Source organism: Leucoraja erinacea, chromosome 23 (genome assembly GCF_028641065.1).
Source record: "Leucoraja erinacea ecotype New England chromosome 23, Leri_hhj_1, whole genome shotgun sequence".
NCBI lineage: Eukaryota > Metazoa > Chordata > Chondrichthyes > Rajiformes > Rajidae > Leucoraja > Leucoraja erinaceus.
Genome location: NC_073399.1, coordinates 18,381,193 through 18,407,995, shown reverse-complemented (window position 1 = coordinate 18,407,995; position 26,803 = coordinate 18,381,193). Strand labels below are relative to the sequence as shown.

Below are 26,803 nucleotides of genomic sequence, written 5' to 3'. Positions count from 1 at the left end.
CTCCAACTTCTGCTCAAGTTACTGAATGAGCTGGCGCCACATGCTGTGCTTCCTGTTGCAGGAGCAGAGTGAGCAAACAGCATAAAGGCGGCATGAGTACTGGACCCATCCTTGGGTCGCCATGTTTGGGGATACGTACTCTGCAGCTCCCCGGTCTCTAAATTCCCACTTGGATAGCCGCAGGCACAATGGACTGCATGACTGCATTTCTCTGTGTTGAATCCCACTTCTACTTATCGTCCACACAATTTTGAGAAGACATTTTGCTACGTTGGGAACTTGGATGTTCGTAATGTTTAATGCAATCTTAAATTATCTATTTAAGCGCTGAACCTCATACTGTAGCGATGTTACAATACTTACCTTCAGCAGCGCTGCAGTTCTGCCACTGTCCGTGTGCGCGACTTTGGTGCCTTTGAGGGGGAGGGAGGGGGGGATTTAAGTGCTGTTTGGTACTGCTTGTCGGAGGCAGACTTCCTCGGGTTGCTAGCTGCTGATAAAAAATCGATTGGACTTCCGTTCGCGCTATATTTTAAAAATAATTTGCTGGACAATTGAATATTTGGATTAAAATAAAAAGCGACTTCGAACGCCCTCAATGCCTACAACGTGACGGATCTCAAGAACGGGATAAAACAAAGGGTAAGTCGTCTATTTTACATATAATCTTGCTTCTTGGGACGGCTTTAATCTGATTTTATGTTGCGAAAATGGTATTTGGGCCCCATACGAACCGCCAGTGTTTTTCCGGCCGACATGGAGTTCAAATTCACCACAAATGCAACGTTCCAATCGATCACGTTCCAGAAGCAAGATGATTAAAATGCCCTTTTTTTTTTTTTGAACAATCATGTCATTCAAAGTAACATTAGCAAATTGCAGATGACACGAAGCTGGGTGACAGTGTGAACTGTGAGGAGGATGCTATGAGAATGCAAGGTGACTTGGACAGGTTGGGGGAATGGGCAGATGCATGCCAGATGAAGTTTCATGCGGATAAATGTGAGGGTATCCACTTTGGTAGCAAAAACAGGAAGACAGATTACTATCTAAATGGCGTCAAGTTGGGAGAAGGGGAAGTACAACGGGATCTGGGGGTCCTTGTATCAGTCTATGAAAGTAAGCATGCAGGTACAGCAGGCAGTGAAGAAAGCAAATGGCATGTTGGCCTTTATAACATGAGGAATCGAATATAGGAGCAAAGAGATCCTTCTGCAGTTGTGCAGAGCCCTAGTGAGACCACACCTGAAGTATTGTGTGCAGTTTTGGTCCCCTAATTTGAGGAAGGGCATTCTTGCTATTGAGGGAGTGCAGCGTAGGTTTACAAGGTTAATTCCTGGGATGGCGGGATTGTCATATGCTGAGAGAATGGAGCAGCTGGGCTTGTACACTCTGGAGTTTAGAAGGATGAGAGGGCATCTCATTGAAACATATAAGATTGTTAAGGGTTTGGACATGCTAGAGGCAGGAAACATGTTTCCGATGTTGGGGGAGTCCAGAACCAGGGGCCACAGTTTAAGAATAAGGAGTAAGCCATTTAGAACGGAGACGAGGAAACACTTTTTCTCACAAAGAGTGGTGTGTCTGTGGAATTCTCTGCCTCAGAGGGCGGTGGAGGCAGGTTCTCTGGATGCTTTCAAGAGAGAGCTAGATAGAGCTCCTAAAAATACTGGAGTCGGGGGATATGGGGAGAAGGCAGGAACAGGGTACTGATTGGGGATGATCAACCATGATAGGGAACAAGATGCTAATTTCTGAGTATGTAAATGGCCATAACTTGTTTAATACTGAAGATATGAAAGTGAATTAGGTGTCAAATTAAATTTTTTATGCTTTATCTGATGGGATAAATTGCAGACTTGATTTTTCAAATCTCAAAATTTTGTAACATTGCTACATACTGGATAAAGAAATGTATTTTCTCAGCGAATTATGCCAATAGATGTAGTTTTCCTTTTCAAGCATTTTGTATACTTACTATTTTGTTTATCTAATCAATCTACACATTCTTTCTTTGGAAGAATGTGTGGATGATAAATGGTTGAGGGTTGAGCTGAATAGGGAAAAAAGGGCATGTTGAAAATTGGGCATTTTGTTGAGCTGGAGGTTGGTAACTGGAGATAGTGAGAGTTCGGTGAATGGGTCTCGGAGTGGATTGAGTTTAGCATTAAACTACATCTGGAGGTGAAAGCACTTGGAGAGCAAGAAGAGAAAGTGTAGCAGGCCAGGCAATATCTCTGGAGAACATGGGTAGGTGACGTTTTGGGTCGAGACCTTTCTTTAGACAAGAGCAATTTATGAAAGGTAGAGAGCATGAAGGGTACATTTAAACTTCACAGTGGTTCCAGTTGATTTTTAACTAGAGCTTAAATTGGCCATGATGATTTCCTGTTCTTTCTCCTTGACTGTGCAGAATTACAAATTTGAATGACTTGAACTAAACATACAGGAATGTTTGTTCATTTCTCCCATGATTAGGCCTAAGTTCTTGCTGCAGTGCAATTGCATACATGTGGCATGCCTTTGGACTTGGTTATGTGAGCCTGAGTGGTGATTTATTTCTTAGGGCATGCATCTCGCCTCATATTTATGCATAAACACCTAGTTGTTAGAGTCAAGAACCCTTCCCAACTTTTTCCTTGGGTAATATCCTTTCAGTCGCTATTTAGCTTGATGCTAAGGACAACGCTGGTTTGTGCTGTGCTTTAGTGGAGCTGTTGATTCCTGTGCCCACAAAACCACAATCTGTGGAGATTATTGACTTTGTGGAGTTTTCAAAGATTCCAGCCATCCAGCACCAGTGATTGGAAGCGTGTATGCTTACAGACCGGTCAATGAAGTGGAAAAGCAGCTTAAATGACTGCTTTACAGTAAATGGGATTATATGTGAGTTAACTGAGTTCTTGTGGCTGGTTCTTCTATTAATAATTCTTAAACGTTTCAAGTTAGTCATCAAACCTCATCACAAACAGATTACTATTTGACTTCTGTCATGTATTTTTGCTGAGGTCCTTTCATTAAGCTTATTTTTGATTCAGCGGCCTCTAGTGATAGAATCCTTCCATGCTCTACAAACAAAGTTTTGTAAGATTTTAGTTGACAGCTATGTGTGCACACTGCAATTACATAATCACTGACCCGTCTGCATATTTTCAAGATGGGACGGTGAGAGTAAAATAAAACTAATGTTCGCATTCGTTGCCCTTGCTATTGGAAGAGTTTTACAGCCATATTTATCAATGTGTATTGCATAAGGTCAATGGTTTTCTTCCACATTCCCACAAAAATGAGTTGGTTCCTGATTTCGTAGAAATGGTTCAGAATCATATTCATGTTACCAGTTCACACCATGGTATTGTAAAAGCTGAACTAGTTACACCAAGGCTTAAATTTCCAAAAGGTTTATTATAACATTAATAAATAAATGAACTAAGCATCTGTAGATTAACCATATTAGCCTACCTTAACTATATCTATCACCACGGATATTATGCATGCTGCACATTCCATATGTAGTCCAGTCCAGATCTTCATCCCTGCCCCGGGCTATTGATAACAGCACTTCATCACGGTCAGACTTGATGCTGACTACGGAGACGATAGCATGTAATGTTTACTCCACTTGTGTTCCAATAAAGGACTATGCGTTGTTACTCCTGTGTATGGGTCCCATTACACAACAGCATTCAATGAAGTACCCTGGTGAAATCTAACCTTCCGTTTTTACATTGAAAATTCCTTTCAGGCATCAATATAGCCAAATAATCCCCTTGGTTAAAAAATAGCGTCTTTAATCTGAATTGAGGAAATGGAGGGGAAAATAGTGCGCTGGGAGCTGAGTGCACGGGCATTAGATGAGTGAGCTTTGATTGTATCCATTTAAAACATCAGAGCTTGGCCATCTATGGAAAAGTCAATTTTTGCCTGTGTCAACTCAATTTTAACTTTTCGAAAATTCTCTTTTAGCCTCAACTCATCCTGAGCTCACTTGACAGTCTCCCTACTTGTAATATTGAGCTGTGTTTAATGTGCTGCTAAAACTTGTATACTTAACTTACAAGTTCCCAGTCTGGTGATGCTTTACTCTCGATTCCTATGTTCAGGCTAAATCTTCCTTGCTCTTAATTCTGTGATCTCTCTAACTGGTAGCCAATTTGTAAGTATCCAAGGTAAAGTAAGCCTTCCATTGCTGAACCTTCTTCTCCACTATTTGCCTCTGTTGAGACCCCCTTTAAATCCAAGTTTTTGAACAAGCTTTCAACCACCTGGATTAATATCATCTTTTATAGTTCATTATCAAGCTTTAGTTAACATTTATGTGAAAGGCCTTGGGATGTTTACTATATCTAAGTGTGCTATATCTAAGCAAATTAGTGATTGACAAATTAGGATAGCAATGCTGGTCTTATGGACAATTCAACATTTACAGTGCCCTCCATAATGTTTGGAACAAAGACCCATCATTTATTTATTTGCCTTTGTACTCCACAATTTGAGATTTGTATTAGAAAAAAATCGTGTGGTTAAAGTGCACATTGTCAGATTTTAAAAAGGCCATTTTTATACATTTTGGTGTCACCATGTAGAAATTACAGCAGTGTTTATACATAGTCCCCCCATTTCAGGGCACCATCATGTTTGGGACACAGCAATGTCATTAAATTAAAGTAGTCATGTTTAGTATTGTGTTGCATATCCTTTGCATGCAATGACTGCTTGAAATCTGCGATTCATGGACATCACCAGTTGCTGGGTGTCTTCTCTGGTGATGCTCTGCCAGGCCTATATTACAGCCATCTTTAGCTTATGCTTGTTTTGGGGGCTAGTCCCCTTCAGTTTTCTCTTCAGCATTTAAAAGGAATGGTCAATTGGGTTCAGATCGGGTGATTGACTTGGCCACAAGAATTTACAATTTTTTAGCTTTGAAGAACTTTGTTGCTTTAGCAGTTTGTTTGGGATCATTGTCTTGCTGTAGAATGAACCGCCAGCCAATGAGTTTTGAAGCATTTGTTTGAATGTGAGCAGATAGGGTGTGTCTATACACTTCGGAATTCATTATGCTACCACCATCAGCAGTTGTACGATCAATGAAGATAAGTGAGCCAGTACCTTCAGCAGCCATACATACCCAGGCCATAACACCCCCACCACCATGTTTGACAGATGACGTGGTATGCTTTGGATCTTGGGCAGTTCCTTCTCTCCTCCATACTTTGCTCTTGCCATCACTCTGATATAAGTTAATCTTCGTCTCATCTGTCCACAAGACCTTATTTCCAAAACGGTGGTTGCTCTTTTAAGCACTTCTTGAAAAACTGTAAACTGGACATCCTATTTTTGCGGCTAACCAGTGGTTTGCATCTTACAGTGTAGCCTCTGTGTTTTTGTTCATGAAGTCTTCTGTGGACAAATTGACAAATCCATCTGACTCCTGAAGAGTGTTTCTGATCTGTCGAACCGGTGTTTGGGGATTTTTCTACTGTCATCAGCTATGGAGGTCTTCCTTGGCGTGCCAGTCCCTTTGCGATTAGTAAGTTCACCAGTGCTCTCTTTCTTCTTTATGATGTTCCAAACAGTTTATTTTGGTACACCTAATGTTTGGTTGGTGTCTCTCACAGTTTTATTCTTGTTTCTCAGTCTCATAATGGCTTCTTTGACTTTCATTGGCACAACTTTGGTCCTCATGTTGATAAACAGCAATAAAAGTTTCCAAATGTGATGGAAAGACTGGAGGAAAGACTAGGTGCTGCGAGCTCTCGTATACGTGCATTAAGAAGGCAATTAAACACACCTGAGCAATTACAAACACCTGTGAAACCATGTGTCCCAAATATTACGGTGCACCGAAATGGGGGGGGGACTATGAATAAACACTGCTGTAATTTCTACATGGTGAAACCAAAATGTATAAAAATGGCCTTTATTAAAATCTGACAATGTGCACTTTAACTACACGTGATTTTTTCTATTACAAATCTAAAATTGTGGAGTACAGAGGCAAATAAATAAATGACGGGTCTTTGTCCCAAACATTATGGAGGGCACTGTTATATAACTGAAGCACAAAACTGTAGAATACTGCTGTTGATCACTCATGCTCAGCATTTTTGCAGGGCCTTGCTCCAAACCAGCGTTGGTTTTTAAGATATGAAATCTTTGTTTACTGAGCTATTTTTATGTGATTTATTTTATACTGGTGTGAGGTAGGGCAGAACTGTTGTAGGCTTTCTGAATGAACTAAAATAAACAAAGTTCTCTTACAATCTCTTGAATTGTGTTTCTTATTTCTGTTATAGTCGTCTTTTCTTTTGTGCATGTGACTTTGTTGTACTTCCTCTGACCATTACCGCCGTCAGGGAAGCGATCCAAATGAAGTCCTATTCTTTTAGAGTGGGTCAAAAGGCAAACTATTTACAAACTACTAATAATTTAGTGCTTGTTGTTGAAATAACTTGAAACTTTCATTATCTTGAAGCTAAATAAATATCTTGTACAAAAGTATCTTCAGGAGAATCTTGGATGTGGAAAGAGGTAGATGGGGTGCAGTTGAAGGCACAGCTACCAATAATAATGGGCATGCACAGTCGAGTAATTAATATTAGAATATTTATACGTCTGAACAGTAGAGAGAGGGAGGATAGTCCATGGAGGAATTGGCATATCTGGATGAAAACTAAAGATATTTTAGGGCTTGTATTCAGTGCAGTTAAGTGAGCATGGGTAATGAAATTCAGGATGTGAGCAGCAGAGGTTAAGATGATAAGATTTACAGAAGACGGCAAGTAAGAGCCAGGATAGCATTGGACTTATTTGGTATATAGGTACCTAAAGCATGTATGACGGTTGCAGCAGCCAGGCCTAAAACAAAAATGCAGAATAATTTTTAAATAATGGAATATTGAAAGGTGTTGGTGTCCAGAAGAATGTCTGAAAGTTAGTTAACACGTTCAGCAAGCAATTAGGACAAGTAATATGTTGGCATTTATTGCAGGAGGGGTTGAGGCTTGGTAGAAAGATCTTGCTCCAATTATATAGAGCCCAGGTGAGACTAGATGTAGAATACTGTGTGTGTATTTGGTCTCCTTACCTAAAGGATAAATTTATGAACGGTGGAGAGCAATAAAGGTTCACTAGATATATTTCTGGGATGGGCTCTTGTTCATAGAAAGAGAGATTTAATTGATGTCTACACTCTGAAATGTAGAAAAAGGATAGTTGATCTTGTAGAAAATTCTTAGAGGGTACATATCCAATCATTCACTTGATTGGGTAGATCTACCCTGGGTGGAGGGGAGAGAGATGGATGGACAGAGAGTAGAGGGGTGGGGGGGGAGCCAATCAGGTCCCTCACCGTCCCAGGTTCCAGCCCCTCCAGTCGCCGTGCTTCACGCACACAGCCCCTGCTCCACCCCTCTCTCTCCCCGGGGAGCAACGTTTGCAAACCTCGGCCTCAGCTCACACGCATTCGCCCGGACCCCGGCATCCGCTCCCGCCGGGGCCCCTCTCCCTCCCTTCTCCTCTTCCCTTCCCTTCTTCCCTCCCTCCCTTCTCTCCTTCCCTCCCGCCCTTCTCTCCTTCCCTCCCTCCTTCCTATCTCTTTTCCCTTCTCTCCTTCCCTCCCTCCCTTCACACACACACGCACGCGCACGCACACACCTGAAGCCCAAAATCCTATGCCTGGACTGGTTTTTCGGCAATAGTAATCGGTTTGCCAGGATCTACTTAATTTAATTACTTTTTTTTTTAATTTCACAGTCACTAAAACAAGTCGTATGTGCTTTTCAGAGGTGATCTACACAATTTGTTTGTTACTTGTAGGCTAACATGTATGCAATTTTATATTAAAATGTAGCTTAGATGTGTTTGTCCATTTACTCGCAGGCACTTCTTAAGCACATTTTGATTGCTTTCTATTCTACCATAGAGATATAAAGTCAATAATAGACTTTATTTGTATTTCTATGATTCTACAGACCTTGGCTGGGAACCTGGGGCTTACCAAAATTGTTCCCAATTGAGCCCCGCATCTCCTAAGGCCAGCAGTGCGGGGCAACGGTCCTGCCCCTCCAGTCGCCGTGCTTCATGCACACAGTCCCGGCTCCACCCCTCTCTCTCCCCGGGGAGACACGGTGATCAATACAGGGAGGGCCAGGCCACTGATACTAGCCAATGCCTCCCCAGCCATTGACGTCACCGCACGTCACTGGCATTCACTATCTCACCGCATCAGTTTCAGGTTATTGGGAAGTCATAGCTCATTAATTTTTCCAGTCGAGTTTCCTATTCTGAATAAGAAAGACAAATTTGCATTTTTATATTGCCCTTGTGACCTCTGGATGGCTTACAGTGCCTTACAGTCAGTAAATTGTAGCTGAGTTTGTAATATAGTGAATGTGGAAGCCAGCTTGTACACAGCGAGCTCCCGCAAATAGTGTAATGATCCGTTAGTGGTCAGTTTGTGATCTTTCCTAATGCTTATTCCAGAGATCCCTGCTGCGTTGCAGTAAAAATCATCTCCCTCTGTTGAATGCTGTACAAATGTAACCGTTTCTCTTTGAGTTTGCAGAAAGCGTTGTGTTTCAGCATCTGACAAATGTGATAAGTCTAATAGTTGACCAGATGAAAGTTAGTGTTTGAGTTTGCTGCCTCAATGTTCCAGCAATCCACATTTGATCCAAATATCCAGTGCCATCCATATGGTGCATGTATGTTCTTCCTGTGGGTATGCCCTTGATTCTCCAATTTTCTCCCTTATTCCAAAGATGTTATCCCAAAGATGTACTCAAAGTTACTGTAGTGTGGCGGCGCCTTTCTTCCCTGTACGGGGATCTGACTTTTTCCCTGTCGGTCTCCGGTGGGCCTAAAATTATCACGTATGTCCTTATTAACTCTCTGAAAACCTGTCGTCATCCAGGACAAAACAGAATGTTTCATTAGGATGTCACCAGCCACTTAACATTCATTCTTTCCATTATCACAAAGCGGCTGTGGTCTGGTCCATCCACAAAATGCACTGCAATTACTAGCCCTGGCTCTGTTATCATCTACCACCAAGAAGGATTAGGGGAACACAGGCATCTGAACGCCACCACCTGCAGGTTTCTCCAAGTCGCACACTGACCCTTCACAGTGGTCAAAATCTTAGAACTCCCAGCTAATAATGCAATGGGAATGCCCTCACCAGAAAGACTGCAGTGGCTTAAAAAGACGGCTCAAGGTCATCGTCTCAAGGGTAGTTAGGAATGGACAATAAATGCTAGTCCTGAAAATGAATGAAAAAGGTGTTGACGGCTTGTGATAAAAGTTGCAGGACTGTAGTATTATGCCTGTCTCAATAGTAGAACACTCTCCTGGAGAGAAACATGGGCAGTTAAAGAGATCATTACTGCACCTTTTTTTAATGTAATTTAATGGTTGAATATTTAGATGATGTTGGAGCATTTCCATCCTTGAAGCTGAGGAGGAAATTCCTCTTCCATCATTCTGGCTGTGATCAACAGTCTAACATTACGAGTCAGTCAGGGATCACACACATTACTTCATTACATTAAGAGGGTTGTTGTTGAAGGTCTGTTTATGCTGTCATTTGTAGGATGCTGATGGTTCTATTGTTTGCCTGTGTTCGTAATGTTGTGCTTTGAACTTCACTCAGGAAGTCTGTCTAGAATATCAATCTCGAATCAGTAGATGCTGGCTAATTCAGCTAATATGATCACTCATTGTTTCAGACAAAATTTTGTAAAGAAAAATCTAATGCATTTCCTGCCTTGATTAATCGATTGGATGGAATAAAGCAGGCAGATTATGTTCCATATCTGTCATTATTTAATTGCTCTCAGCCATTGGAATTGTTAGTTTATTTACCAAAGCTGAAAATGTATGGAAGTCGTAATCATGCAGCAGAGAAGCAAATGCTTTAGCCCAGTGAGTCAATGCTTGTCATAAAGTACCGATCTGTACTAATCCCATTTACCAATGCTAAGTCTGTCGTCTTCAATAACTTCTATGCCTTGGGATTCAAATGCAAAGAGATGGGAACCATGGTGCATTTTGAACACATTTGGCCATTTTAATATCAATGGGGCAAAGGGGCCTATGTAGGTCAGAAAATGGAGAAGGTGTCATGCAGCATGGAAAATGGCTTAAGGACATAAACATTTTGCTAAAATGTTGTTTTTCCAAATAAAGCAGTGGTGTTTCCCAGAGAAGAGTGCTGGGACCATTGTTAATTTTTATAAATATTAAAGACTGTGATATGGATGGGTGCAGTAACATTTCAAAAACTTCCAACTGCACAAAATTTAGCTGTGTGATAAACAGTGTGGAGGATAGTAATGACGTTCCAGAGGACCATGGCTGGTAGATTGGGTAAACAAGTGATGGGTTAAATTAAAATGCATCACTTCTCATTTGTTTTAACAGAAAGAATAAGAGACAAGATAGCCTGAATGGCCCAGATAAAAAAAAAGTATGCAGGTACAAAGAGAGACCTGGATGTTTCTGTGCATAAATATTTAAAGTTGGCAAGTCGTGTGGAAAGTGTGGTAGTAAAGCACAAGAAAGAGCTTTTTTTTAAAGAGGAAGAGAGAACATAAACAAGGCATTTAAACTTGCTGAAAGACTAGTTAAGCCACAGCTAGAACATTTCCTCTTATTCTGATCATTACATACAGTTACAGGAGAATGTTAATGGGTGCACTCAACAATGATTCCAGGATACCAAAGGATATTAATAAAAGGTTTGCCCAATTTTATCATAATTTATACACAACTAAAATAAATACAGATGATAGTAAAATTACAATTTTTTTTAGATAATTGCAATCTCCTTAAATTGGATAGTTTAGAACAAGAGGAATTAGGAGCACGGATTACTAGTGAAGAAATAAAACAAATAATAAACTCACTGAAAAATGGGAAGACCCCAGGACAAGATGGTTTTAGTAATGAATTTTATAAACGATTCAGGACTCAATTGTACCAAGATTACTCAACTTATACACGCAGGCTTATACCGAAAATAAACTACCAGAAACTTTAGCAGAATCAACAATAACGCTTACACCAAAAAAATATAAAGATTTAGTGGAACTGGGTTCTAACAGAGCTATATCACTTCTAAATACGGATCAGAAAATTTTAGCAAAGATTCTAGCTAGAAGACTGAATAATTATATTAACAAATTGGTAAACCCGGATCAAAACGGGATTTATACCCAAAAGACAATAATTTGAGAAGGCTTTTCAATATAATGTACTCTCACAAAGAGGACATTGAAGATATTTCAGTTGTTACGCTGGATGCAGAGAAGGCATTTGATCAGGTAAAATGGCAGTATTTATATAAGGTACTCCAAAAATTTCACACGGGAGAGAATTTTATTAGATGGGTTAAACTACTTTATGATAAACCTATGGCAAGAATATTAACTAATAATAGAATAGCCTTTTATTTGTCATTCAGACCGAAGTCTGAACGAAATTTAAGCAGTCATACATACAATAAAAAACAACAATAAACACATATCAACATCCACCACAGTGAGACCACCCAACATCTCCTCACTGTGATGGAGGCAAAAGTCTTTGGTCTGCAGTCTCTTCCCTCCTCTTCTCTCTCTGCGCTGAGGCGATACCCCCCCCCCCCCCCCCCCCCCCCGGGCGATGATAACAGTCCCGCGGCTCATAACGCGCCGCGGTCCCGCCCACCCTCAACACCGCGGCCCCGGGGTGGCCACCGTAGCTGTCCCAGCCACCCCCACTCCCAGACCGGCAGACGCATGGGCCGCCGAGCCCACGGGCCGGCGGCCCCGAATGGGCGTTGCCCTCCCTCAGGCCGGGCCCCCGCCACGGGCACCACCCCCCCAGCCCACCGACTCGACGTGAGTATCGGTCGACTCGACTTCCCCGGGCCAGCCGCCCCGACTCGGGCGTTGCTTCGCCCCGACATGGGCGCCCTTGCTCCTCCTTCTTCCCCGGGCCAGGCCGGCCGCCGTTGCCTTCCCATGGGCCGCCCTGAACGAGCGTTGCTTCCCCCGGGCGGCAAGCGCCGAGCGTTGCTTCTTCCCCGGGCCAGGCCACCCCGACATGGGGCGTTGCGCTCCAACGGGAGCCCCCTCGTTCCATCCCTCGGGCTGCAAGCGCCGCACCTCCCCGAGCTCGGCCGCTCCAACGGGAGCCTCGTTCCATCTCGGGCTGGCCGCTCCTCTCCTGTGCCGGACCGCCCTCACAGAAGCGAACTCAGGGCGAGTCTAAACGGTCTCTGCCTCTGGAGGCTCGAGGTCGCCAGCTCCATTTAGGCCTCAGCGCCGACGGAGGCAGAGATATGTTATCTCCAAAATTTTATTTATCAAGGGGTAATAGGCAGGGTTGTGCCTTATCACCATTGCTATTTGCCCTGATTGATAGAACCGCTGGCTGAAAAGATTAGAAATCATCCGAATATTCACGGATATAATACTAAGGACTCAAAGAATAAAATTTCATTATATGCTGATGATATTCTTTTATATATTACTAATACAGAAACGAGTATACCCACCTTATTAACACTAATTGAGGAATTTGGCTCTTTTTCAGGATATAGAATAAATTGGAATAAAAGCGAAATTATGTCTTTAAAACCACAGGATGCGAGACACTTATTAAAATTCCCTTTCAAAATTGCAACAGAAAAATTCAAGTATTTGGGTATTCAAATTACGAGAAGACACAAATCATTATTTAGCCCCAATTTTATGCCACTATTAAATAAACTGAATGATATGATTACATTTTGGAAAACGCTCCCGCTCTCATTGATAGGTAGAATTAACGCTATAAAATTGACTTTCTTACCACAATTAATATATTTGTTTCAAGCGATCCCAATATATATTCCAAAATATTTTTTTCAAAAAACTACATTCTAATATCACTAATTTTATATGGGATTATAGAGTACACAGAACTCAACGGAAGCATTTGTGTAAACCTAAAGAAGTTGGGGGTTTATCATTACCTAACTTTACGTATTACTACTGGGCAGTGCATATTAAGAACATAATGTACTGGTTGGATAGTTCCACTCACCAGTCAGAGTGGATAAGAATGGAGAAAGAGGAGTGTTTCCCGTACGATATAGGAACGATCTTGTTCTCACCGATAAAATTGAATAGTATAATATATAAGAAGAACCCAATTATTCACAATACAATAAGAATTTGGAAACAAATAAAATTATCCTTGAAATTAAATAATCTATCAGTACTAACCCCACTATTGAACAACCCTGCATTCAAACCATCTCTTATCGACAAAACATATAAACAATGGGATAGACTGGGGATTAGGAAAGTAGGAGATATGTATGAATTGGGCAAATTGTTATCATTTCAACAATTAAAATCAAAATTTAAGCTGAATGATAATCAATATTTAAAATATATACAGATATGTGACTTTAAGAAATATACACAGATTTCAAACTATATTTTTAGACCCTTTAGAAGAAGAAATGAATATTAAGGCTGATTCACAAAAACTAATATCATACTTTTATAATAATATATTAAATAGAGAATTACCCTCAACAGAGGCACTAAGAGAAGATTGGGAACATGAACTAATGATAAAGATCCCGAAAGATAGATGGGGAAAGTATCTGATGAAGACACATAATTGTTCCATTAATGCAAGACATAATTTAATTCAATTTAAACTATCACACAGACTATATTATTCAAAAACGAGGTTGAATAAATTCTACCCAAACGTCTCTCCCAGATGCGATAAATGTTTGTTTCAAAATGCTAATATAACACATTCATTTGTAGGATGTACAAAGTTGAATACATTTTGGAGCGATATATTTGATATATTTACAAAGCTTTTCAAGAACTGGGGTTGGGGACTGGACTTTGTGCCTTCCCTCATAGAAACATAGACATAGAAACATAGAAAGGTGCAGGAGTAGAGGCCATTCGGCCCTTCGAGCCTGCACCGTTCAATATGATCATGGCTGATCATCCAACTCAGTATCCCGTACCTGCCTTCTCTCCATACCCCCTGATCCCCTTAGCCACAAGGGCCACATCTAACTCCCTCATAATGGGAACCATTGTGGGGGGATGTTCTTTATTTTTAAAACTCTTATTAATGTTATGTCTGTATTCATTCTTTATGTGCTGCAAAATGGCAAGAAGCATTTCACTTCACTACACTTAGGTGTATGTGAATGTGACCAATAAAATAACTTTGATACCTTTGAGTATAAATGGAGACGTGATGTTTCAAGAGCCAGTGTCCACAAATTCAAAGTGATAGGGTAAAGATGCGGGGAAAACAGGGAGTCATACTGATCTGGGATGCACTGCTTTTAAATGTGGTGAAAGCTATTCATCAAGTGAATAGGATGGGGCTTTAGGAGGAAAAAAATCTGCAGGGCTATGGGGAACAGCAGGAGAATGGGTTAACAGACTGAGTGGGCCAAATGGCTGCCTCTTGTGCCACAACAAAGCTATGGTTTTGGTCTGGAGGAAATAAAAGTAAATTGGCATAAACGGCAGATGGGCTGAGGCAAGAACACAGATGGCCTGTGACATGGATGTGGAAATAGTAGAAAAGAGAATTTTATCTGATAATGAGTTAATCAAAACCAAGTAAGAAAATTCTGGAGGGCATCGCTGTTCAAGAATCAGAGTGAGTAAAGTCCAGCATTGGCTTTTGGGATAATGAAATAGGCTTTCCAAATATAAATCCTGTTCTTTCTGAATGGTAATGTTCCTCATGATTCAATCAATTTGAGAAATCATTCTAAATGTTATAAGTGCACTCAATTGAAACTCTGCCCGAGTTCTGATTTTGCAATATAACTTCAGCTTTGTTTCACACACAAGACGTTACGTAACTTTGGGACTACTGAGGCCTCCTTGTGACCACTTTTATGGTCACTTCTGATTTGGTCAGCATGGGTGTGTTGGGCCAAAGGACTAGTTTCAGGATTAACCTTTCACAATGCTTGTGCTATCCAAAAAATATTTTACTTTTTCTTCCATGATTCTGCTTATTTCCAGAAGAAATTATTTTAGAACATGAAAAATCATCTTTCTCCTTCTCACTTTTGGACTGTATTTTGACTGGGCAAATGATCACCTTTTGCAATAGGATTGGACAGATTGTTCACTTGCATATACTTATTTTTATTTTTCACCTAAAGTGGTGGAGTCTTTTGTTGAAGACTTTTGTTTATAACTGCATTTTTGCATCTTCTGCACATTTAGAATGAGGAGATAGTGGCCAGGTTGGATCCTGACCTCGGGTGCTGCTGTGTGATGTTTTTATGTACTCCTTGTGTGTGACTGCATGGGTATGCTCCAGATTCCTCCCACATCCCAAAGAGTGTGTAATTTAATTTGTCATTATAAATTGCCTCTAGTGTGTGGGGAGTGGATGCGCAAGTGGAAGAAAAAAATAATTAATCTGAATGGGTGATCAATGGTGGGCCAAGGGGCATGTTATCATGCTCTATCTCTAAGCTAGGTTGGATCCAAAGTAAAAGTGTGCTCTGCCATTGCCCACCCCGTTCTCCAAATATTTGCCTCTGTTTGCATCTAAACAGTTAGAGTCTGACCACTGTTACACATTCCCATACAGACAAGAACCAGTTCATTCAATTGCTATTAATATTTTCTGGTACCTGTGGCTAAACTCTAGAATGGGATTAATCACTAACCTATGCTAATGCACATTTTGTCTGGGTCACCACTTGTAGGAGTTGTAATCGGTTATCCCTCTACTGCTTCGTCGCCCTCATTATTTGTTTTGCTGGAAGTTATTCACTGACATTCAAGACACGTGCCCTGGCAGCCCATATATATCTGACTATGCTAGTCTTCCTTGTGTGTCTTGGCTGTGAGAATGAGCAGACTATTCAGCTGTGAGGGAAGGGGTTTCCAGAGGAAGTGGATAAACCTGGTCCCATCTCCACATTAACTGATGTGCATGGTTACAATGTCTCCATGCATAGGCACTTATTAACTGGATAAATTAAATAGGTAATGGACAGTGTGCACTTACTGTGCATATCTGTTTTCCAGTGCAACTGCCATTTTCCAGCAACAGTCATTGGACAATGATCAGAAGGAGCAACTCCTTCTCAAAACCTGTTTCGCTAAGGTCAGTTGTGGATGTACTCTCCTTACCAAGGCCAGAGCTCAAGCTCATCACCGGCTGGATTAATTCCAGAAGTCAGCCCTTCATCCTGCTCGCTTTATTCCTCCATCTTTTATTGAATTCTTTAATTTGTGATTGATTTGTTTATTTGAATTGAAATAGTGGAGCAAATCTCAATCAACAATCCATCCAATAAAAGTCTCAGGTATTTTGTTAAAAATGCATAACAAAAATGACTTTATACAAAACTAGATTGAGTTTGCACTCACAATTATCAGTGATGACAGTAATGAGAAATCACTCCATCTCATTGATTCACAGATGTCACTAAGCACAATAAAAATGTGGCACAGTGACTTAAATCATAAAATAGGGCCGACAAAAATGCTGGAGAAACTCAGCGGGTGAGGCAGCATCTAGGGAACGAAGGAAATAGGCAATGTTTCGGGTCGAGACCCTTCTTCAGAGTGTGTGTGTAGAGACCTTTCTTCTCGACCCGAAACGTTGCCTATTACCTTCGCTCCATAAATGCTGCCTCACCCGCTGAGTTTCTCCAGCATTTTTGTCTACCTTCGATTTTCCAGCATCTGCAGTTCCTTCTTAAATCATAAAATACATCACTTCCTTCAGTGAGTTAATAATTGTGCTTCAGACTTTTCGCTGGACCTTTGTGTAAATTGTCTAATATGTCACTCAAACTGACTGCACCTCAGATTTGTATAGCTGTATGTTCCGAAGTTCTGATAGAGGCACTAATTTTCCTTCAGTAGGTTTGAATGTGTTTTAAATAATGTCCCCAAATATTGTCAAGACTGTTGCATACGTTACTGTCGGGGATTCTGGGGTAGGTGAAGATGTAGCACTTGTGCTTCATTTCACTCGCCATGAGAGAATTATTCAGATTATAAAAATATGCATTTTCAACTCTAGTGCCATCATTAGCAGGTGGGAGGGAACCTGGTATTTTTCCAATTAAACAATTATTTATATTGAGGAGATGCATTTTGTTCGAATGCCATTTGCTTCGCAAGAGGCTATAATTTGTGAAAAGACTATTTTTTTGCCCCAACTATTCTGTTACTGAAGAATATTAATAACTTGACACTGATAAGTTTATTGCTCTGAGGTTCCTTCTTCTTGCCCTGAGCTCCCAGAGCAAGTTGGTAAATCAAAGCATATTCTGGCCCGCTGATGGAGCCATTAAGGAGGTTCTGGCCTCTTACTCTCAGATTCCAGTTCCTGTGGTGGGCGTTTTGTCTCTTGACTGGATAGATTTATAAGGGCAGCCAAAGCAAATCAAGTGGAAGAGGAACTGTGGACAAAGTGGGCAGCTCATAAGAGCTTTTAGGCCTTGCAATGTCAGCCATCATTACTGTGAGTCATCATGGCACTTGGGTGTTCAAGGAATGGAACAGAAACCCAGCTGTAATAATTTATTAATTAATCTCTGCATAAATACTAATCCCAGGGAATAGTAGAAATTTAAGGCTTATAAGGTTATGGTGGTGGTAAGCTATCAAACCAGGACTAGAATTAGACCATCCAAAAAAGATAGACTTGATGGATAAGGTGTGAAGGTGAATGTAATCACAGAAAGTTGGATGTTCCCAACAACTTTATTTTGTGTCTATAATTCTCACCCATGCTTCCAGGTTTGACTATTTCATTACGTCAGTCCAGCCTCCCATAAGCATTCAAAACTCTGCTTCATGCATCCTAATTTATAACACATCGAGATATCTGAAACCCCCTACGTGTCACCCCCTCTGCTCATTAGAATGCAGTGGCTGACAAGTCCCAAATAATTTAATGTTCCTCTCCTTGGATTGTTATGTCCATTTATATTTCTGTCAACTCCAGTCCTCCTCTTCCCTGTTCTATCACCCCCCCCCCCCCCCCCCCACCACACATCCAATGACCTCTGCAATCTTCCAGTTTTACTCTTTGCTTTCTTCTTCCATTGTCTTCACCACGAACTCTGGAATTCCCATTGCAATCCTTTTAAGCAGCCTGTCCCTTCCTTCAAATCTACCTCTTTGAATAAACATTTGATCACCAGTCCTGTTCCTCCACTTGGTTTAGTGGGTTTTTGCCTCATGCCTTTGTGATGTGCCTTGGGATACTTTGCTGCATTAAAGGTCGTTATGGAAATATTTGCTTGGTGCATGGTAGTACCTACTCCTCTGAGAGTGGCGGTGTTGTCCTAGTACACCAGAGTGAATCTCCCCTTTTCTCTTCACAGGTGGTTCTTCGGGAAAATCTCCAGAGCAAAGGCAGAGGAACTGCTCAGCAAACAGAGGCATGATGGAGCCTTCCTCATACGGGAAAGTGAAAGTGCGCCCGGTGATTTCTCGCTCTCAGTCAAGTGAGTAGTTGACATGTTTTTTGATGGAATTAGGTGGGTTGCTCTGTCAAAGAATTGATGGGCTGAAAGGCTGTGTGCTATGAATCAAATCTCTGGGGATAGGGACTTGTATTCCCTTCAAAGTGGGGAAAATAAATAACAGTGGGGAAAAGGCTACATTAAAAATAAAATTAAACCAGAAGTATCTCTAATCAACAATCACACTGGCCTCTCTGCTGGAGGTGTCCCTTGGAGAGCCTGTTTGGGACCAAGAACACACCAATTTCAGTATGTGATGCTGACTGCCCCAGTCTTGAGCTAATTTTAGTTCTCCATGTGGACATTTGGTTTCTGTAGTACCAAACAGGAATCTCAACTGTAGTCACTGCTGCCCCCTATCTATGTAGATTGTTCAGCAAGTCAGAGAACTCTGGCCTCAAATTGGATTTGAAAGCAATTTTATGAATAGACCTGCTTGAAGTTCAAATCTCAATTAATTTTTGTTGTTACTTAATTATGGAGATTGTGAAATTAAATGTTGAGGCTGTGTGAAGTGAGGCATGTTAGACAGGTGAACACACAATAGACTCAAAATGCTAGAACATTGAGCACAAGACTAAAGTACGGTGAAATTCAGAAGGGTCCCAACCCAAAATGTCATCCACCCATTTCCTCCACAGTTGCTGTCTAACTAGCTGAGTTCCTTCAAGACTTTGAATTTTGCTCATATTAGACATGTACTGCTTGACCAAGAGCTAGAGGAATACTGATGTTCAGTCCACCACCATTTTCCCCACCCATTACGATTCAGTACTTCATGATGGAAATTGAAGTGAATAACTATCACATGAAAACGGATATGATGCTTTCCATGGTTAAATAGCCAAGCACTTGTCATCTTGCATGAGATGTCAAAATGTCCTCTATATACATCAGCAGTAATCTACAGAAATCGAGCAGTGCAGTTAGGAGGAACATGTATTAAAGGAATTGCAGAGTCAGCAAGTAGGTTGAATTGTACAATTTCAGTCCTCAATGTTAATGTCATTTAAAAAAAAAAATCCTTTCTGTTTATTTCAGGTTTGGGAATGATGTGCAGCATTTTAAAGTATTGCGTGACGGAGCAGGAAAGTACTTCTTATGGGTAGTAAAGTTTAATTCTCTGAATGAACTAGTGGATTATCACAGATCAACATCTGTGTCTCGGAATCAGCAGATCTTCCTGCGTGATATCGAGCAGGTCCCACAGGTAAGATCTTGAATGTTGCCTTTGTCATGTGCACCAAATAAGAGCCGGAATAATGAAAGTCTTACTTGCTGCAGCTGTACAGCATATTAGATGTAACAACAAAAAATAAATATCCAATAAATTATCAATTTCAAGTTAACCAGACCATGATAGTGCAAAACCCAAAGTAGGTAAAGCAGCCATGGTGGTACAGTCTGTAATGGTTTAATGCTGAGCTAAGGTTATACAGGATGGTTGTTGTGAAGAAGCTGTTCTTGAACCTAGAGGTAACGGATATCAGCTTCCCGATGGCATTAGCAAAAAGAGAGCGTGGCCAGGATGGTGTGTGTCTTTGATATTAGCAGCTGAGTGATATATATATTTTTTTACCCTGATGCTTGCTTGAATTAATAATAGGGATGTTCTGTCTCCAATTACGGGTTGTGAACATTTGGCTCTTGGTAGGATAATGCCTTCAACATTTGAAAATATTGAAAATGGCTGTAATTAACATGTTGGCGAGGGTGGGTCATTAGTCATCCAGACTCGGGAGAGGTCAGGATAGGCTGTACTGTAATGGCTCGTGTATAAGTGCTTCCCATCTTAGCATACACTCAACGAATAGCTAGAAATAGGAGGTTGGCTTCCCATTGCAGGTCTCAGACCATTTGGCCTTCTCATACATTTGCTGATGTCCCGTCATGTAGCAATAATTTCCTACGTAATAATATATAACTTCCTATGTGATAATCAGTTTCCTACAAGTTATTTCCCTTTGACAGTGAGGAAATATTTGATTCTATATCTTAAGAAGCGAAGTGGGTGAAAAGGAGGACAATGTAAGAATGAAACAATGGGAAGGAAGCTCTGAGCATTTACACACTGGCCTCAGATTTTGATAATTCTTGCCTCCCATTTTTGGTATAGTTGAAACATTGCAGCAACTTGAATGAGGGAGTGTTAGAATTTGTTTTGTTGCGTTGCAGCATTTCATCTCTGACACCTGACTTAAAAATGTGTTTGGAGCATGGAACAAAAGACCAGCCCCTAGACCTCTGTACTTGTCATTTGTGCCTTCTCACTTCAGTTATAAGCTTCTACCCATTGTACAAATGTATGGCCATATTGTCAGCCTTGCTGAGCTCAGGATGGTTCCTGGTGGCAGAGCTGTAAAATGCTAATGTTCAGGTTTCATAAGAAGGTACATTCAGAGGTAGACCACAAAGATAAGGCCGAAGTTCCACTTTCATTTGTGGTTCAGCATGATGTTACAAACCATATTAAACCTCGAAGGGTCCCGACCTGAAACATTCTGTCCAGTTCCCTCCGCGGATGCTTTCTGACCCACTGAGTTCTTCACAACAGTTTATTTTTTTGCTCAAGATTCCAGCCTCTGGTGTTTCCTTATTAAACCTGTGCTTTTTTGCTTTGGGACTGTTTATTACTTGCACCTCTCACCACGTTCTTTACATAATAATACAATTAAAAATGAAGAGGGTTGGGCTGACACCATTGAGATTGAGGTTGAGATAGACTGAGGTTGGGATTGCACTGAGATTCGGGTTGAGAGAGACCTATTGGTTAGAATCTGCATGCCATCATCTAGCAGAATGAAGATGAATTACTGAGAGCACTCAAATTTGAGGCGAATCCTCCACAGTCCCTCAGTTGAAGGCAGGTGGAGGGCTAATTTTTCAAGTGATTCATTGGAGCTTTAGCTTCTCTCACTTCTCCCAAGAGTAGATATAAGTACAACCCAAAGTTTTCATTTGACTTGCCTCAGAACATTCTGAAATTGCTGTAAGACATATTGTATCATAAGACTAAGCAATACAGACATCAGTCTGTTTGCAAACCGAGAGAAGAAGGAGAATTTTTAATCTGACTGATGCAAGAGTGCGAGAACAGTGTCGTCAATGAATTAGTCACCACCCCTCCATGAACACCCACATCCAGTACCTGAATGAGACGTGCACCTTCTGCCTGGCTAACTCCGTCTTTGTTATCCGCCTCCACAGCAACCCACGTACGTACAGGCGCTCTTCGACTTCGACCCGCAGGAGGAAGGCGAGCTTGGCTTTCGCCGCGGTGAGTTTATCCAGGTTCTCGACAACTCGGACCCTAACTGGTGGAAGGGCAGTTGCCACGGGCAATCGGGCATGTTCCCTCGCAATTACGTCACTCCAGTCAACAGAAACATCTGATGGACAGCTGTGCTGAAACCTGAAGGCAATCACGGCTCCCCCGTGAACTTTGCAGTCTGTATGGAACTTCAAACTAGAGCGCCAAAACCAATTCTGAGGTGGAACAGAACAGCTGAGCGGTTTTACCAATAGGTTTCCACAGCTGCTTCCCCCTCTCCTCTAACCCGTCCCTCTCCTCTTCTCTTCCCCCCCTGTAAGTCTGTGCATGGGTTATAATTCCATTATTCTAATCCTGTTGTAGAATTTAAATGTTTTTTCTCTATGCAAATTTGGATAATCTTATCAGCAATGTAACAATACGGGCAGGAGATCAGTAACAGTCCTTGCCTTGGGTCTTTTTAAAAGAAAACAAATCATTCTTGGCCTTGTGTATTTCCACATGGAATTCCTGCTTTGTTTTCACTGTACAAATTGTTAATTTAGCTTGTCCTTGGAAATAAGCCTAAAGTTTCCTCCAGCAGCTCGCAGCTATAGGAATCATGTATAAAATTGTCAAGATGACGTAATTTTAGAGAATAACTTGGCGGCTTTTATCAACAGCATGTTCTAGGAGTTTATACAGGAGGTCGGGCTTCTAATGGTTTTAAAGGTGTTTGGCTGAGCACTTTCAGAATTACGTCTTCATAGTGCCTTTTGATTTTTTTTTGTTTATTTTTCAAATACAGATTTATTTTTTTCTTGCTCTAATTCACCTTGATAACTGAGAGCTTCAAGTCAGTTGATGGGCAGATATTGGGCAATTCACACTGATGTGCCATTGGCTAACTAGCCTGCGACTGGGACAGGGAAGTTGACCGAGTCGAGGCCTGGAGAAGCCAGCAGCTTGGTGTTTGAACACTGGTCTCAAATGATCATTGTCCCTCTTCTCCACTGCAGGCAGCCCTAGTTGAGCAGCGGCGCGTCTGACGAGTTAAGCATTTCTCACTAGCAAAGCAATGGTTGTCGTGCCAAGTTTAAAAAGGGGCTAATTCTACAGGCACTGGCAGCAATTCCTGGTACCTGCTCATTCTGTCCACTGCAGTGTAGGTACTAACTACAGTTATCCTGCCATTCTCTCCACATTTGCACCATTCTGCCCAGCTCATCCCTCTAGCCAGACTAATATTTATGAAACCAGCACTGGTTTTGCTGTGTTCTACTGAGGGAGCTGCAGGCTATCACCAGCCCATCCTGGACATGGGAGATAGATTTTTATTTTGAGCTGAACACAATATCTGATGACGTAACTGAGAAATTCTAGTTCTTAGTGAACTTTGGTTTTTAAAGCTGGCTTGCATTTTTATTAAATTCTTCGCTTCTGTCACAATCAAGCACTGTAATAATTTATTTCTTAGGCCATTTTGCTTTTTAAGTCAGTGATCATGAAAATTAGTTGCAATTGAACCGATGTTGAAAGTTACTGCTGTTCAGGCCAATTGCCTTGGATCCACGAATACAACAGCTTATGCTGATCCTTGCATGGGTAACCCCAGCCCAGTTACACTTTGCCAAATCTGCCATGATGGGTAAGCCTGCTCCTTGGCATCGTGGCATTTTCCTGGCTTCTCTGCATTTTATGTGCTGTTCTGGTGACGTGATACTCAAGTCCCCCACGTGGCTGGCCCTGCACACTGGGTTTGTATGCCAGTCATGGCCACCCAGTGGTCTGAATCTGGCAGTTGTAAAATTGCCAGCATGCCCAATTTCTAGTGGCACTGCAGCATCTTGCCAGGGGAGGAGATGGTGGGCAGGCTAAACGGGCATAGAAGTGCTAATATTTGCATGTGACCCATCTCTGTTAGCAATGGAACATTGGACGATGAGCAAACTTCGGGCAGAGAAATAGAGAGTATTGAGTAGATCATTGTCAGAATTTACCAATCCTTGGAAGAAGGAATATCAGAGTTGTCACTGAAGTCTGGAGTCAGTGTATTGGCTTTCACTACAAATCAGGAAAAAGTGTCACCATGGAAACCTGACCCAATCTAGTTACTGCTAGTAGGATGTGGGCAGTTTCTGCAAAGACACAAGATAACAATTAGTGCCTGAATAATGTTAAGGATGTCTCCATGCATCAATTGCTGATACATCAATTGTTGAAGAGCAGATTAGAAATTAAATTCTGGAATCATTCATATACAAGAATTTCCTAAATACAGCCTGGGGTTGGTGGGGATAGGGGCATGGTCCAGTTAAAAGTGGCCAAGACACACTGAGAGATAAGCTCCAAAGCAGACAGGTAGAAATTAAAGCTCCTGATCCATCCCCTGGAATCATCTGCCCTTTTCCCTCTGGTGGTAGTTCCTCCTTCACCATCCTCACCCTCCCCTCCACTATCTCCTTTGCCATGCCTATAAGTGATACAGCACATTAACATTAAATATATATAATTATAAACAGCAGCTTGCCTGTTTATTGATGATTGGTTTCTGTTTTGTTGATGTGACCAGCTAGAGTTACCATCTATGCGTTAAGTACATGGACAAGAATGCATCTGGTTCAGCCCCTGCACAGTCCAATTTCCTGCATGCACTTTCAAGGACTGTTGATAGAGAACTTGCTTTAAAGGGGATACTTCTGACTGAAAGCCAGTCAGCCAAATGGTGGGTAATGCCTTAGAGCTTAAACATTCACAACCTCTAGAAACACACACGCAACTTGTCGGTAGTGGTAAGTGGAACCAACCCATTAAGTCCTGATGGTTGACTCAAAGCATGCGTTGCAATGCATCGACTGAGCAAGATGAAAACTGCACAGTCTGTAACGGTAACTTCTGTTCCCCAACCCACAGATTGATTTGTAATAACAGTTCCTAAAAGAGCCAGGAATCGAGGCCTAAGCCAGTCTTTAAGCTGAACACGAATACTGTTGTACAGAATTATGTACATGTGGTGCAAATTTATTTAATTTTTTTAATTGCATAAATCTGTAAGCACAGCATTCAGTGTTGTGACTGGGCATGGTTAGCATATTCTGATACCGACATCTTATTGGCATAGGCACCAGAGGATATTGAATCAATCAATGCATTTTTCTTTCTTTTTTTAAGCACCTTGATCTTAATATATCCTCTCAGTCACCTGCAATAGATTTTATTTACCCCAGTGTTATTGAGTAACAAACTTGTCCCCACTGTACTTTATCCTTATATTATACTGTGATATACACGTACCAATGGAATACCTTGTTGCACATATCCTGCATTCTAATATTGTAGTGACATATTTATCCTCCTGTGCCATACCCTAATGTGCTGTGACAAACCAACTCCACATTTGGTAAGATGGACGGTATTAGAGTGCTGGCTATTTTTTGGTTTATGATTAACACTTTATATGCCCACTGTTACCCTGAGATTCTAGTGGATGAAGGAGTGGAATGACATGTTTACCGACAAATGTGTGTAGCCTCTTCTCACATACAGTCTATGGAATACCCCACCAAGTTTGTACATGCTGGGGGAGCGTGTACAGGACAAGGGAGCTAGCTTATGAACTGGTCAGGGATATGACTTCTGTAAGGTAATTCTGATTATCCTCTGGGATCAGATTCCAAGCGTACTGGGCACCAGGAGGTTTGACTGTGTTTGCAGGTTGGTCTGAAATTAAGTTTTGGTTCCTGGAATCCAGTAACATTTTAATTTAATTTCCCTGAGAATTTGTTTCTGCCTTACACTGGGAAACTGCAAAGGAATGATGAGACTAATGAGATTGAGCTTTCCACTACACACTGTCACCAAAACTATTAAATGTGTGTGAGAGCTTTTGGCAAATGGACCATTTGATTGTTTACTTTATTTGAATTGGTGTATATCATAAGCCTTGCAGACATTTCATGTATATATTTTTAAAAAATCAATGTTAAAATGGAAAGGCCTGTGTACTTATCCCTTGATTCTCAATGCATTTGGTAGTTAGAAATTAACTGTGAATAATAAAATGCTGTGTATTCTTCATGAAGTGACCTAGCTTTCTTTTGTTGGCATGTGCTTACACCAGTCCTCTCACTGTGCCATTTTAACTTTGTGCCTCCACTGCTCCTTGCTTTATGCCCTCTGTAAGGAAAGAGTTAATCAATCTACCTTGAAGTAATTTTATGCTATAACATGTTTTTCTTTTACATTAATTTATGTTTGAAAGATGAAACCCACTGTACCAATTGGTGCAAGTGATAATAAATGTAACTTGAACTTGAAACGGGTAACTGAGGTTTGCAGCACATTGAATGTCTGTTTTAGCAAAGTCTTCAGTCAATGAAATCCAAACCTTGTAGCAGGCACAAGAAATAGGTGATTTTAGGCACTATTGTTCATTTGAACGGGGGGAGAATACTTTATCTCGTATTTCTCTCAATATAAGGACCCCATTGTCTGTACCAGAGTCTGTACCACCCTTCAGCAAACTTCAGTCCCACTTCCCACCTATCTTCCCTTGGATGACCATCAGCACGCCCTCCGACCACCCACGTATGCCAAGAGTAATATACGCTAACTAATTAACTTACTGTCTGGGATGTGAGTGGAAGGCAGAGGATCTAGGGGGAACAGGTACAGTACAGAAATAATCTGGATCACTGGTGGTGTGAGGCAGCCACGCTATCTGCTGAGCCACTGCCACCCGCCTAGTCCAGAGGTTCACGTCAGCCCTCGGAGCAGTTTCCAAGTGACCCCACTCTGTATGGGGTGCTGCCTCCACTTGTCACATTCCCCTGTGTACACTTGTGTGAAGCGAGTTCCTGGGGTTGTTCCTGATTAGCAAGGTACAATACAGTGCCCTCCTACATCCTTGAAATAATGTGGCATCTTACCCCTGACCTGGCAAGAGATCTGAAATAACTGAATGTTTCTGAAGCAAAGCAATGAAGAATACTCCATCTTAATTTTTAATATTGATTCTT

General features: G+C 41.3%; 1 protein-coding gene across 1 annotated transcript in view; it reads left to right on the top strand.

The window, feature by feature from the left end:
• Positions 1-25,862, top strand: part of LOC129708324 (growth factor receptor-bound protein 2) — a 119,061-nt gene extending 93,199 nt beyond the window's left edge. Inside the window, exons 3-5 of the mRNA XM_055653997.1 lie at positions 18,395-18,517; positions 19,577-19,745; positions 21,743-25,862. Coding sequence (XP_055509972.1) covers positions 18,395-18,517; positions 19,577-19,745; positions 21,743-21,928 — 478 coding nt within the window. The 3' untranslated portion in view covers positions 21,929-25,862. The remainder of the gene's footprint in view (positions 1-18,394; positions 18,518-19,576; positions 19,746-21,742) is intronic.
• The last annotated feature ends 941 nt before the right edge of the window (positions 25,863-26,803 follow it).